Source organism: Loxodonta africana, chromosome 2 (genome assembly GCF_030014295.1).
Source record: "Loxodonta africana isolate mLoxAfr1 chromosome 2, mLoxAfr1.hap2, whole genome shotgun sequence".
In the NCBI taxonomy this organism is placed as follows: Eukaryota; Metazoa; Chordata; class Mammalia; order Proboscidea; family Elephantidae; genus Loxodonta; species Loxodonta africana.
In genome coordinates, this window is record NC_087343.1 from 16820972 (window position 1) to 16836915 (window position 15944).

The following is a 15944-nucleotide window of genomic DNA, read 5'->3' on the forward strand; positions in this document are numbered from 1 at the left end:
GGCATCTATGCAAAGCCAACAGCCAATATCACTCTAAATGGAGAGAAACTGAAAGCATTTCCCTTGAGAACGGGAACCAGACAAGGATGTCCTTTATCACTGCTCTTATTCAACATCGTACTTGAAGTCCTAGCCAGGGCAGTTAGGCTAGACAAAGAAATAAAGGGTATCCGGATTGGCAAGGAGGAAGTAAAGTTATCACTATTTGCAGATGACATGATCTTATACACAGAAAACCCTAAGGAATCCTGCAGAAAACTACTGAAACTAATAGAAGAGTTTGGCAAAGTCTCAGGTTATAAAATAAACATACAAAAATCACTTGGATTTCTCTACATCAACAAAAAGAACACCGAAGAGGAAATAACCAAATCAATACCATTCACAGTAGCCCCCAAGAAGATAAAATACTTAGGAATAAATCTTACCAAGGATGTAAAAGACCTATACAAAGAAAACTACAAAGCTCTACTACAAGAAATTCAAATGGACATACTTAAGTGGAAAAACATACTTTGCTCATGGATAGGAAGACTTAACATAGTAAAAATGTCTATTCTACCAAAAGCCATCTATACATATAACACACTTCCGATCCAAATTCCAATGTCATATTTTAAGGGGATAGAGAAACAAATCACCAATTTCATATGGAAGGGAAAGAAGCCCCGGATAAGCAAAGCATTACTGAAAAAGAAGAAGAAAGTGGGAGGCCTCACTCTACCTGATTTCAGAAGCTATTATACAGCCACAGTAGTCAAAACAGCCTGGTACTGGTACAACAACAGGCACATAGACCAATGGAACAGAATTGAGAACCCAGACATAGATCCATCCATGTATGAGCAGCTGATATTTGACAAAGGACCAGTGTCAGTAAATTGGGGAAAAGATAGTCTTTTTAACAAATGGTGCTGACATAACTGGATATGCATTTGCAAAAGAATGAAACAGGACCCATACCTCACACCATGCACAAAAACTAACTCCAAGTGAATCAAACACCTAAACATAAAGACTAAAACAATAAAGATCATGGAAGAAAAAATAGGGACAACCCTAGGAGCCCTAATACAAGGCATAAACAGAATACAAAACATTACCAAAAATGATGAAGAGAAACCCGATAACTGGGAGCTCCTAAAAATCAAACATCTATGCTCATCTAAAGACTTCACCAAAAGAGTAAAAAGAACACCTACAGACTGGGAAAGAATTTTCAGCTATGACATCTCAGACCAGCGCCTGATCTCTAAAATCTACATGATTCTGTCAAAACTCAACCACAAAAAGACAAACAACCCAATCAAGAAGTGGGCAAAGGATATGAACACACATTTCACTAAAGAAGATATTCAGGCAGCCAACAGATACATGAGAAAATGCTCCCGATCATTAGCCATTAGAGAAATGCAAATTAAAACTACGATGAGATTCCATCTCACACCAACAAGGCTGGCATTAATCCAAAAAACACAAAATAATAAATGTTGGAGAGGCTGCGGAGAGATTGGAACTCTCATACACTGCTGGTGGGAATGTAAAATGGTACAACCACTTTGGAAATCTATCTGGCATTATCTTAAACAGTTAGAAATAGAACTACCATACAACCCAGAAATCCCACTCCTAGGAATATACCCTATAGATACAAGAGCCTTCACACAAACAGATATATGCACACCCATGTTTATTGCAGCTCTGTTTACAATAGCAAAAAGCTGGAAGCAACCAAGGTGTCCATCAACGGATGAATGGGTAAATAAATTGTGGTATATTCACACAATGAAATACTACGCATCGATAAAGAACAGTGACGAATCTCTGAAACATTTCATAACATGGAGGAACCTGGAAGGCATTATGCTGAGTGAAATTAGTCAGAGGCAAAAGGACAAATATTGTATAAGACCACTATTATAAGATCTTGAGAAACAGTAAAAACTGAGAACACATACTTTTGTGGTTACGAAGGGGGGAGGGAGGAAGGGAGGGAGAGGGTTTTTTATTGATTAATCAGTAGATAAGAACTGCTTTAGGTGAAGGGAAAGACAACACTCAATACATGGAAGGTTAGCTCAATTGGACTGGACCAAAAGCAAAGAAGTTTCCGGAATAAAATGAATGCTTCAAAGGTCAGCGGAGCAGGGGCGGGGGTCTGGGGAAAATGGTTTGAAGGGACTTCTATGTCAATTGGCAAAATAATTCTATTATGAAAACATTCTGCATCCCACTTTGAAATGTGGCGTCTGGGGTCTTAAAGGCTAACAAGCGGCCATCTAAGATGCAGCAATTGGTCTCAACCCAACTGGAGCAAAGGAAAATGAAGAACACCAAGCTCACACGACAACTAGGAGTCCAAGAGACAGAAAGGGCCACATGAACCAGAGACCTACATCACCCAGAGACCAGAAGAACTAGTTGGTGCCCGGCCACAATCGATGACTGCCCTGACAGGGAGCACAACAGAGAACTCCTGAGGGAACAGGAGATCAGTGGGATACAGACCCCAAATTCTCATAAAAAGACCAGACTTAATGGTCTGACTGAGACTAGAGGAATCCCAGCGGCCATGCTCCCCAGACCTTCTGTCGGCACAGGACAGGAACCATCCCCGAAGACAACTCATCAGACATGAAAGGGACTGGTCAGCGGGTGGGAGAGAGATGCTGATGAAGAGTGAGCTAATTATATCAGGTGGACACTTGAGAGTGTGTCGGCAGCTCTTGTCTGGAGGCGGGATGGGAGGATAGAGAGAGAGGGAAGCTGGCAAAATTGTCACGAAAGGAGAGACTGAAAGGGCTGACTCAATCGGGGAAGAGCAGGTGGGAGTACGGAGTAAGATGTATGTCAACTTATATGTGACAGACCGATTGGACTTGTAAACGCTCACTTGAAGCTTAATAAAAGTTAATAAATAAATAAATAAATAAAATAAACCAAACCCATTGCCACGGAGTGAATTCCGACTCACAGCAATCCTATAGGACAGAGTAGAACTGCCCCACAGAGTTTCCAAGGAGTACCTGGTGGAATTGAACTGCCGAACTTTAGGTTAGCAGCTCATCTCTTAACTACTATGCTACCCGGGTTTCCAGCAATGTCATAGTCTCTCATAATTATCTCAATCAAGTCTATATGCCCTAGTAGTTTCATGAACTGTTGTTTTTGTTGTTAGGTGCCTTCAAGTCGATTCTGGCTCATAGCGACCCTATGCACAACAGAACGAAAACACTGCCCAGTCCTCAGCCATCTTTACAATCGTTACGCTTGAGCCCACTGCTGCAGCCACTGCATCAATCGATCTCTTTGAGGGTTTTCCTCTTTTCCACTGACCCTGTCCTTTGCCAAGCACAGTGTCCTTTTCAAGGGACTGATACTTCCTGACAACATGTCCCAAGTATGTAAGACGCAGTCTCGCCATCCTTGCTTCCAAGGAGCATTCTGGTTGTACTTCTTCCAAGACAGACTTGTTCACTCTTTTGACAGTCCATCGTATAGTCAATATTCTTCACCAACACCACAATTCAAAGGCATCAATTCTTCTTCGGTCTTCCTTATTCACTGTCCAGCTTTCACATGCATATGATGTGATTGAAAATACCATGGCTTGGGTCAGGCGCACCTTAGTCTTCAAGGTGACATCTTTGCTTTTCAACATTTTAAAGAGGTCTTTTTGCAGCAGATTTACCCAATGCAAAGCGTCGTTTGATTTCCCAACTGTTGCTTCCCTGGCTATTGATTACGGATCCAAGTAAAATGAAATGCTTGACAACTTGAATCCTTTCTCCGCTTATCGTGATGTTGCTCATTGGTCCAGTTGTGAGGATTTTTGTTTTCTTTATGTTGAGGCGCAATCCATACTGAAGGCTGTGGTCTTTGATCTTCATTAGTAGGTGCTTCAAGTCCTTTTCACTTTCAGCAAGCAAGGTTATATCATCTGCATAACGCAGGCTGTTAATGAGTCCTCCTCCAATCCTGATCCCCTGTTCTTCTTCATATAGTCTAGCTTCTCGGATCATTTCCTCAGCATACAGATTGAATAGGTATGTTGAAAGGTTACAACCCTGACATATGCCTTTTCTGACTTTAAACCAATCAGTATCCCCTTGTTCTGTACGAACAACTGCTTCTTGATCTATGTAAAGTTTCCTCATGAGCACAGTTCAGTGTTCTGGAATTCCCATTCTTCACAATGTTACCTATAATTTGTTATGATCCACACAGTCGAATGCCTTTGCATAGTCAATAAAACACAGGTAAACATCCTTCTGGTAGTCTCTGCTTTCAGCCAGGATTCATCTGACATCAGCAATGATATCCCTGGTTCCACATCCTCTTCTGAAACCAGCCTGAATTTCTGGCAGTTCCCTGTCGATATACTGCTGCAGCCATTTTTTAACTATCTTCAGCAAAATTTTGCTTCCATTTGATATTAATGATATTGTTCTATAATTTCCACATGCGGTTGGATCAACTTTCTCGGGGATAGGCATAAATATGGATCTATTCCAGTCAGTTGGCCAGGAAGCAGTCTTCCATATTTCTTGGCATAGATGAGTGAGCACCTCCAGCACTGCAACCAGTTGTTGAAACATCTTAATTGATATTCCGTCAATTTCTGGAATTTTTTGCCAGTGCCTTCAGAGCAGCTTGGACTTCTTCCTTCAGTACCATCAGTTTCTGATCATATGCCACCTCTTGAAACGGTTGAACATCTACTAATTCTTTTTGGTATAATGACTCTGTATATTCTTTCCATCTTCTTTTGATGTTTCCTGCGTCGTTTAATATTTTCCCCATAGAATCCTTCACTATTGCAACTCGAGGCTTGAATTTTTTCTTCAGTTCTTTCAGCTTGAGAAACGCCGAGCGTGTTCTTCCCTTTTGGATTTCTATCTCCAGCTCTTTGCACATGTCATTATAACATTTTACTTTGTCTTCTCAAGCCGCCTTTTGAAACCTTCTGTTCAGCTCTTTTACTTCATCATTTCTTCCTTTTGCTTTAGCTGCTCAACGTTCAAGAGCAAGTTTCAGAGTCTCCTCTGACATCCATCTTGGTCTTTTCTTTCTTTCCTGTCTTTTCAATGACCTCTTTCTTTCTGCATGTATGATGCCCTTGATGTCATTCCACAACTCATTTGGTCTTTGGTCACTATAGCTCCATGTGTCAAATCTATTCTTGAGATGGTCTCTAAATTCAGGTGGGATATACTCTAGGTCATATTTTGGCCCCTGTGGACTTGCTCTGATTTTCTTCAGTTTCACCTTGAACTTGCATATGAGCAATTGACAGTATGTTCCACAGTCGGCCCCCTAGCCTTGTTCTGGCTGATGATACTGAGCTTTTCCATCGTCTCTTTTCATAGATGTAGTAAATTTGATTCCTGTGTGTTCCATCTGGTGAGGTCCATGTGTACAGTTGCCGTTTTTGTTGGTGAAAGAAGGTATTTGCCATGAAGAAGCTGTTGGTCTTACAAAATTCTGCCATTCGATATCCAGCATTGTTTCTATCACCAAGACCGTATTTTCCAACTACCGATTCTTCTTCTTTGTTTCCAACTTTCCCATTCCAATCACCAGTAATTATCAATGCATCCTGATTGCATGTTCAATTAATTTCAGACTGCTGCAGCTGATAAAAATCTTCCATTTCTTTATCTTTGGCCTTAGTGGTTGGTGCACAAATTTGAATAATAGCCGTGTCTGTCAGTTTGTCATACTGTGGGGGCTTGCGTGTTGCTGTGATGCTGGAAGCTATGCCACCGATATTCAGATACCAGCAGCATCACCCATGGAGGACAGGTTTCAGCTGAGCTTCCAGACTGACAGACAGACTAGGAAGAAGGACCTGGCAGTCTACTTCTGAAAAGCATTAGCCAGTGAAAACCTTATGAATAGCAGCAGAACACTGTCTGATATACTGCTGGAAGATGAGCCCCCCAGGTTGGAAGGCACTCAAAAGATGACTGGGGAAGAGCCGCCTCCTCAAAGTAGAGTCGACCTTAATGACATGGATGGAGTAAAGCTTTTGGGACTTTCATTTACGGATGTGGCATGACTCAAAATGAGAGGAAACAGCTGCAAACATCCATTAATAATCAGAACATGGAATGTACGAAGTATGAACCTAGGAAAGTTAGAAATGGTCAAAAATGAAATGGAATGCATAAACATTGATATCCTAGGCATTAGTGAGCTGAAATGGACTGGTATTGGCCATTTTGAATAAGACAATCACATAGTCTACTATGCTGGGAGTGACAACTTGAAGAGAAATTGTGTTGCATTAATCGTCAAAAAGAACATTTCCAGATCTATGCTGAAGTACAACAGTGTCAGTGATAGGATAATATCCACAAATCTATAAGGAAATTTCATGAACTACATACTGTAATATCTATTATAGGGTGCCTCAGAAAATGCTTTAGCCATAACATTTATTTGAGCAATATTGGGTTGAAAACTGAATGAAAGATAGCACTAAATTTATATTTTGAGAAATGGATGCGGGTTGAATAGTCCTAATTAGTTCCACTTCCACATTTCACATTACATCTCAACCCACAACAGTCTGGCTTGCCCATTTCCGATAGCCCTTGTCTTATTTGTGTATATGTGTGTGTGTGTGTTTGTGTGCATGTGGTAAATTTATAGGTAACAAAACATTTGCCATTTCTACAATCTTCACATGTACAGTTCAGTGACATTAATTATGTTTATCATGTTGTTCAACCATCACCAGTAAACATTCCTGAATTTTTCCATCACCCTTAACAGAGGCTTAGGTAAACTGACTTACTTTTGATTTCCTCTTCCTTTTGAAAACTCTCTACTCCCTTGGCTTCACTTCATTTTCTTGGTTCTCTTTTCTTGTGTCTCTGATAATCTGATTCTCCTACATGTGTCTCCCACTTTATCCTATCACCTCTTAAATATTAGTATCCTTCAGAGTTCAATCCACTACTCTCCTCCCTCTCTTTGTGTAATTTCATCCACTCTTGTGGCTTCAACTTCCACACACATGCTGATAAATACCAAAGCAATATTTTCGGATGCATCACCTCCAACCCTTAGGTTTCTACATCCAGTCTCTACCTACATGTCCCAAAGACAATTGAAATTCAAAATGTCCTACGTTTTGTATATTAACTACCACCAATCTTCCTCCTCTATTCTCAGTTACAACTGTTTGCATCCAGTACCAAAGTTACCAACTTGAGAGTCATCCTTCATTCCTCTCACCCTCATACCTTAACATGTAACCAACTAACTCCTAGAGATATTTCCTTCCAAAGACTTTCCAGCTCCACTCTCTTTTTTCTGGCCCCATTTCAAAATTCAAAGATAAGTCAGATCTCATCTGTAATACTGCAATGTTGTTGTTTTTGTTAGGTTTTATCAAGTTGGTTCCAACTCATAGCGGCCCTATGCACAACAGAACAAAGCACTGCCAGGTCCTGTGCCATCCTCACAATTGTTGCTATGCTTGAGCCCATTGTTCCGGCCACTGTGTCAAACCAGCTCATTGAGGATCTTCCTCTTTTTCGTTGACCCTCAACTTTACCAAGCATGATGTCCGTCTCCAGGGACTGATCCCTCCTGACAATATGTCTGAAGTATGAGAGATGCAGTCTTGCCATCCTTGATTCCAAAGAGCATTCTGGTTGTACTTCTTCCAAGACAGATTTTTTCGTTCTATTGGTAGTCCATGGTCTAGTCAATATTCTTTGCAAATACCACAATTCAAAGGTGTCAATTCTTCTTCGGTCTTCCTTATTCATTGTCCAGCTTTCACACACATTTATGAAGTGACTGAAAACACCACGGCTTGGGTCAGGCTCACCTTAGTCCTCAAGGTGACATCTTTGCTTTCAATGCTTTAAAGGGATCTCTTGCAGCCGATCTGGCCAATGCAAAGCATCTTTTGATTTCTTGACTGATGCTTCCATGGATGTTGATTATGGATCCAAGTAAAACGAAATCACTGACAACCTCAATCTTTTCTCTGTTTATCATTATGTTGCTTATTGGTCCAATTGTGAGGATTTTTGTCTTCTTTATGTTGAGGTGCAATCCATACTGAAGGCTGTGGTCTTTGACCTTCATCAGTAGGCGCTTCAAGCCCTCTTCACTTTCAGCAAGCAAGGTTGTTAAGGAGTCTCCCTCCATTCCTGATGCCCCATTCTTCTTCATATAGTCAAGCTTCTCAGATTATTTGCTCAGCATACAGATTGAATAACTATGGTGAAAGGATACAACTCTGACACATACCTTTCCCGACTTCAAAACATGCAGTATCCCCTTGTTCTGTTCGAACAACTGCCTCTTAACTCATGTACAGATTCTTCATGAGAACAATTAAGTGTTTGAAATTCCCACTGTCTGCAATATTATCCATAATTTGGTATAATCCACATAGTAGAATGCCTTAGCATTGTCAATAAAACACAGGTCAACATCTTTCTGGTATTCTCTGCTTTCAGCCAGGATCCATCTGACATCAGCAATGATATACCTGGTTCCATGTCCTCTTCTAATCCAGCTTGAATATCTGGCAGTTCCCTGTTGATATACTGCTGTAGCTGCTTTTCAATGATCTTCAGCAAAATTTTACTTGCATGTGATATTAATGATATTATGCAAAATAGCTTCCTAGCTTCCAGCCTTAAAAACCCAACCCAGTGTGGTCGAGTCAATTCCAACTCATAGCGACCCTATAGGACAGAGTAGAACGATAGAGTTTCCATTCCAGCCTTAGCCCCCTTTAAATCCATTTTCTACAACTAACGGAAGTATCTACCTATGATGTATAGCAAGTTAAGGTGTGCGTCAGGGTTGTATCCTTTCACCATACTTATTCAATCTGTATCCTGAGCACATAATCCAAGAAGCTGGACTATATGAAGAATGGGGGATCAGGATTGGAGGAAGACTCCTTAACAACCTGCATTATGCAGATGACACAACATTGCTTGCCAAAAGTGATGAAGATCAAAGACCACATCCTTCATTATGCATTGTGCCTCAACATAAAGAAAACAAAAATCCTCACAACTGGACCAATAAGCAACATCATGATAAATGGAGAAAATATCGAAGTTGTAAAGGATTTAATTTTCCTTGGATCCACAATCAACACCCATGGAAGCAGCAGTCAAGAAATCAAAAGAGGCATTGCATTCAGTAAATCTCCTGCAAATGATCTCTAAAGTTTTAAAAAGCAAAGATGTCACCTGGAAGACTAAGGTGCACCATGGTGTTTTCAATCGGCTCATATGCATGTGACAGCTGGATGATGAATAAGGAAGACAAAGGAAGAACCGACACCTTTGAATTGTAGTGTTAGTGAAGAATATTGAATATACCATAGACTGTCAAAAGAATAAACTAATTTGTCTCGGATGAAGTACAACCAGAATGCTCCTTAGAAGCAGGGATGGCGAGACTAGGTCTCATATGCTTTGGGCATAGTATGAGGAGGGACCAGTCCCTGGAGAAGGACATCACGCTTGGCAAAGTAGAGGGTCAGCAAAAAAGAGGAAGATCCTCAATGAGATGGACTGACACAGTGGCTGTGACAATGCGCTCAAGCATAACAATGATTGTGAGGATAACTCAGGACTGAGCAGTGTTTCATTCGGTTGTTCATAACGTCGCTGTGTTTCAGAACCAATGTGGCAGCACCTAACAACAACAAATAAAAGATAATATTGATAAATTGAACTATATTAAAATGAGGAACTTCTGTTTATCAAAATATACCATTAAAAGAGTAAATAGCTAAGCCATAGAGAGAAGATATTTGCACACACATAAGTGAGAAATTATTCAGTCCATATAAAATAAAATAAAAAATATAATGAGAAAAAAAACTTTAATGGGCAATACACCTGAACAGGCATTTAACATAGAGAATTCCTAAAAGGTTCATAAACCTATGAAAAGATTTTTCTGTATCATTAGTTACCAAGGAAATGAAAATTAAACCAGCAAGAAGACACTGTACAAACTCACCAGAATAGCTAAAATCAGAAAGTGGTAAAGATGTACAGGAACTCATACATGCTGGCAGGCTTGTAAATTGATAAAAACATTTTGCAAAACTCTGGCAATATATACTATATCTGATTAAATGCATAACCTATGACTGTGTGGATCATAACAAATTATGGATAGCATTGTGAAGAATGGGAATTCCAGAATACTTAATTGTGCTCGTGAGGAACCTTTACATAGATCAAGAGGCAGTTGTTCAGACAGAACAAGGGGATATACTGATTGGTTCAAAGTCAGGAAAGGTGTGTGTCAGGGTTGTAAACTTTCACCATACCTATTCAATCTGTATGCTGAACAAATAATCCGAGAAGCTGGACTATATGAAGAAGAACAGGGCATCAGGATTGGAGGAAGACTCATTAACGACCTGCGTTATGCAGATGACACAACCTTACTTCCTGAAAGTGAAAAGGACTTGAAGCATTTACTAATGAAAATCAACGACCACAGCCTTCAGTATGGATTGCACTTCAACATAAAGAAAACAAAAATCCTCACAACTGGACCAATGAGCAACACCTTGATAAATGGAGAAAAGATTGAAGTTGTCAAGGATTTCATTTTACTTGGATCCGCAATCAATAGCCATGGAAGCAGCAGTCAAGAAATCAAATGACGCACTGCATTGGGTAAATCTGCTGCAAAGAACTTCTTCAAAATGTTGAAAGGCAAAGATGTTACCTTGAAGACTAAGGTGCGCCTGACCCAAGCCATGGTGTTTTCAATTGCCACATCTGCATGTGAAAGCTGGACAATGAATAAAGAAGACCAAAGAAGAACTGATGCCTTTGAATTGTGGTGTTGGTGAAGAATATTGACTATACCATGGACTGCCAGAAGAACGAACAAATCTGTCTTGGAAGAAGTACAACCAGAATGCTCCTTAGAAGCAAGGATGGCGAGACTGCGTCTTACATACTTGGGACATGTTGTCAGGAAGTATCAGTCCCTTGAAAAGGACACTGTGCTTGGCAAAGGACAGGGTCAGTGGAAAAGAGGAAGACTCTCAACAAGATGGATTGACACAGTGGCTGCCACAATGAGCTCAAGCATAACAACAATTGTAAAGATGGCGCAGGACGGGGCAGTGTTTCGTTCTGTTGTGCATAGGGTCTCTATGAGGCAGAACCGACTTGATGGCACCTAACAACAACAACAACAACAACAATGACTCAGCAATTGCAGGCCTGAGTACATAGCTAACAGAAATGTTTCCATATGCCCATGAAAGGGCCTATAGACCTATATTCTGATTAACTTTATTTATAATCTCCCATTACTAGTAATAACCGAAATATCTACCAACAGTACAAAGAAAAAACAAATTGAAGTATTTTACAGTGCTTTACTCTGGTGCTGGTTCATACGGGCTCATGAGACAAAACTGTTAAATTTTCAGGAATTCTGCAATCAGGTTGTTATTCTCAGCCATTACTAAAAATAAACTATAACCCACTAAATAAATTATATAACCTTTCAATTATATATAATACAAACAAAAAATAATATGTATTCAAATTCAACATTTTCTACTTATTTTACTATGTTTTTGAGGTCATTTACATCTACTGTATCTATAGGGTAGATATACTGTGTGGCACACGTCTTCCCAACTCGCATTCGGTGATGTCACAGTGGTAGCTTGAAATTGGCCAGGGTGGGAATAATTATGTCACAGAACATGGCAATCACTACAAATTAGAGCTGCTGCTTCTTCCTTTTTTTTCCCCCCCTTCTATTTCCCCCTGGAGAATCAATTGTTAAATATTACTGTATACCATTCCAAGTTCAGATACTGCAAAACTACACATCAATGAAAAAAAAAAAATACTGCCCCATGCAACAAAAAGCATGAATCTCACACACGTGTTGAATGAAAGAGGCCAAAACAAAAGAGTTCACACTACGGTCATGCACCATATAATGTCCCTTTGGGCAATGTCCAATCCCATGTACATCTGTGGTCCCATAAGGTTATAACAGAGTTCAGAAATCCTGACTGGACAAAGGGACGTGGCAAGTTTAAGCTTGTCACACTCCATAGCCATGACAATTCTTGCAAACAAAGAAAAAATTCTCCAAGCTGTTAAAGGACTGGCTCCACCAAAAGCTACAAGGTTAATAAAAATGTGAGAGTGACCTGTATCTGAGACGCACAAATTGCTAATGACATGAATTATTATTTCTGGGACTTGAAAAGTATAAACATAGGTACACACTCGTATGCATGTATGCTATATATACATGTATGTATGTATATATGTATGGGAGCACTGGTGGCACAGTGGTTAAGAGCTTGGAAACCCTAGGCGGTGTGTGTGTATGTAGTTTCCTGAAATTGATAATTTTCTTTTAACTTCTATTTAATTACATCACTGATGATGTTTTAATAGTCCTAAAATCTGTGAAGAAAAGCACTAATGCTTATGATGCCTTATATTTGGAAGAGAAAATGGTACTTGGAAAAAAATCCTTAGGCACATGTTCAAACTATGCATGTAGAGTTGACTTTGGTGTAGAAACGTGTTCTATTCGAGGACTTTGAGGCTCCCATGAAGGTCAGCCTCCTCCTAGTCCTGCGCTACTGAGCTACCCACCTGTAGGTTCTGCAGAAAGTTCCCTGCGGTCATCAGTTTTAACGACTCCTGCCAGGAAGGAGCTGTGCAGCCTCTCTCCGGGTCCGTCTTCACTGCGTTGACTCTCCTCTGAAACAGCAGCAGCACACAGTCCATGATCCTCATGATGAGGTGCGGGGGGCGGCCCAGCGTGCGGACTGTCGCGATGTCGGAGGGCTTGATGGTCTGGGGAATGACAGGGCCTCATCATCCCATCTCAGGCGAGAACATGCAGACAAGCAAACCTTGATCGTCTAAATGCTGACCTTTCAACAGAGGCCAGCAAGCATTTTTTTTTTTTTAATTTTGTTGTTGTTAAGAATATAGACAGTAAAACATATACACATTCAACCATTTCTACATGTACAATTCAGCGACATTGATTACAGTCTTCGAGTTGTGCAACCATTCTCCCCCTCCTTTTCTGAGTTGTCCCTCCTCATTAACATAAAACCACTACCCCTAAGGTTCCTATCTATCCTTTCGAGTTGCTGTTATCAATGTGGCCTCACGTAGATAGTTCTTAAAAGAGCATAATGCTCAAGGCAGGCAATTTTTACTACTTAAACTAAACTATTGTTTGGTTTTAAGAAGACTTCAGGGATATTTTTGGTTTAAAGTTTAAAGATTATCTCAGGGCAATAGTTTCAGGGGTTCATCCAGCCTCCATGGCTCCAGGTGTGTATTTAATCCAAAAATAAAAAGATGTGTGTCTCGAAAAGTTCCACTTCTTATAATTTGAGCTGGCAGCAAGCAGAGAGAAATGCCGGAGAGGAAGCGAGGAGCTGTGACTGCTCTGAAATGTACAGACCACTCTGTGTCAGGAAAGGAAACGTGTGACCTGAGAGAAAAAGGATACTCAGCACTTAAGTAGATATTGGAGATTCTAAACTCGGAAAAACACCTAGACTACTTGCAGTGCTTTCTTACTCATTACTTATGTAGGTCAAGAACCTGCCTCTCTCTCTCTGTTAAGCAACTCAGACTTGTCACGGAGGAATGACACTAGCCGCGAGCTGCAGGGCTGACAGACTGAATAATTAGACGTTTCTTAGCTGGGAACTGACCTTTAAACAAAGGAACTTGAGCAACGCGAATTTCACTAAGCTCTTAGAAAAGTTTTGTTCCATTTCTAGTATAGATATCCTTATAAATTATTTTGTACTCACATAGACCCACTGCCCTTTTGGTTGATAATAACTAGTCTCTTAAACTCTCTACGGAATAAGTAATGGGGAAAAAAATTAAATACAAGAACATGACACAGTCCTATTTCTAGACCAAGTACTGTACATTCATTCCTTCCAGTCCTTGAAAACCTTTCATTTTGTTTGCATTTGCATCCCCCCTGTCAAAAGGAGGTAACCAATACCTTCTCATCAAAGTTAACGATCTTTTCTCTGAGGGTTGAAGGGAAAAAAAAAACACTGAACATGGTAATTAGGATGTAACTGGATACTTTAAAAAGCTTTGTTTCAATAGACATGCATTCATGAAAGCCAAACAATAAGAAGTTAAGGAGAGTTTGTGGTAAGCAACTGGAAATGGCATATAGACCTTTATTTGAGATGTGTGGCTATATATAGAAGGAAGGAGAGAAATACGATAGCAGCCAGTGGGGAAAGTTAGGTCAAATTAAAGTTATGTAAAATGAGAAGGCGAACCATGCTTAGTTTGATTGTGCTTTAAAGAGAGAATTTCAAACAGAATTGGGCTCAACCAGGTAAAAGAAGTCGGGGTGAGAAGGGTTATGTCTAAAGTTTAACCTGTTTCCGCTAAGAATTGAATTCCCTTTTCTCTGCAGGCAAAGCAACATGGCCATTATTTAATCTCCTACCCACCATGGAAATATAATAGTTAGTTAATATCTGGAGACATTTTGTATTTTTGCTCAGAGATGGTTAAAGCCAGATTAGCACTGAGCGAGGAAGAGAACCATCCTTTGCTGCTGCCTTATTTAATATATAGATGTATGTAACCTGATGTCAACATGTTAGACTTTGGATGGACCTAGAACTTTCTTAGTATAACTTAACCAACCAAAAAGCCCATTGCCATTGAGTTGATTCCGACTCATAGTGACCCTGTAGGACAGAGTAGAACTGCTCCATAGAGTTTTCAAGGAGCGCCTGGTGGATTCGAACTGCTGATCTTTTTTGGTTAGCAGCCGTAGCTCTTAACCACTACGCCACCAGGGTTTCCTAGTAAACTTGGTAGTACCACAATTCAAGAGCTCACAAAGAGGCAAAAACACGGCAGGCAGGACCAATAAGGGAAATTATCAAAAACTCTCCTACACACCCCATGACATTACCCCGATCTGATAATTTCTGCACTGAGTATTATGGGATGTGGGACACTTTGATGATAGGGAGCAATGAATTAGGAGGATACTGGAAAACATATTATAATTTCAAAAAAGATGCTGAGTTTTTTATATCTTAGGAAAGTTTTAGCCATTTAAACGAGAACTTAGATGCCAAATTCTCTGTTCCTATGATGCCAGTAGGTATCATGTGTTTAATTAAGTTTTCTAAGTTTCTCCGCACTATCATTGTCTTGACGGCACTGGGTACTGGGTATCATTGTCTTCTCTGTGTTGATCTGAAACTCTCAGGGGAGCCAGAGAGACAAAAAGGGAGTAATGTGCCCGCAAGTCTCAGAAACTGAAGACTGAAAATTCTTGAAGACGTCAAGGATGTCAGGACAGTTTAGCTAGTGACAGAAAAATGGAGAAAGAATAAGGAAAGATACATCAATATATAAGAGTACTGTGAAAAGGAGGAAAGAAAAAAAGTGAAGGTAGCATCTTCATTGCCTCAAAAGAGTAGAAAGTCATATGTATTATGTGGACTTATGTTAGTGAGGAAAATGAGACGCTAAGTAGCATATGCAAAACCTATAAAGAGCTAATGTAGTCTCCAAACAGAAAACCTTACCTGAAACCATCTCAGTAGCTAGAGCTTTGGTCTGAACCAGTAGAGCAATGTTCTTGTTGTTATGAATCTTTTTGCCTTAGTCCTCCTCCCAGACTCTAAAGCTGACATCTGTTATGTGACATAGACTTACCTGCAATGCTGCCTCTGCTTCCTCCAAAGCTGGTTTTGCTGCTTCCAGTTTTTCTTCAGCAATGGCCTTATCTTTAGAGATGCTGTCTACAATGGCCTGGGCCTTGTCCTTCACCTTCTGGACCTCAGCCTTGACCTTTTCAGCAGCCTGTGCTTTCATTGTCACTTCTTTTAAGACCTAAATCATATAAAACAAAAACTA

The 15944-nt window shown here is 40.1% G+C and overlaps 1 protein-coding gene across 1 annotated transcript in view; it reads right to left on the minus strand.

Moving 5' to 3' along the window:
* Positions 1-15944, minus strand: part of DNAH5 (dynein axonemal heavy chain 5) — a 280971-nt gene that overhangs the window by 90911 nt on the left and 174116 nt on the right. The window contains exons 58-59 of the mRNA XM_064279684.1: positions 15744-15920; positions 12657-12860 (exon numbers count right to left, since the gene is read on the minus strand). Coding sequence (XP_064135754.1) covers positions 12657-12860; positions 15744-15920 — 381 coding nt within the window. The remainder of the gene's footprint in view (positions 1-12656; positions 12861-15743; positions 15921-15944) is intronic.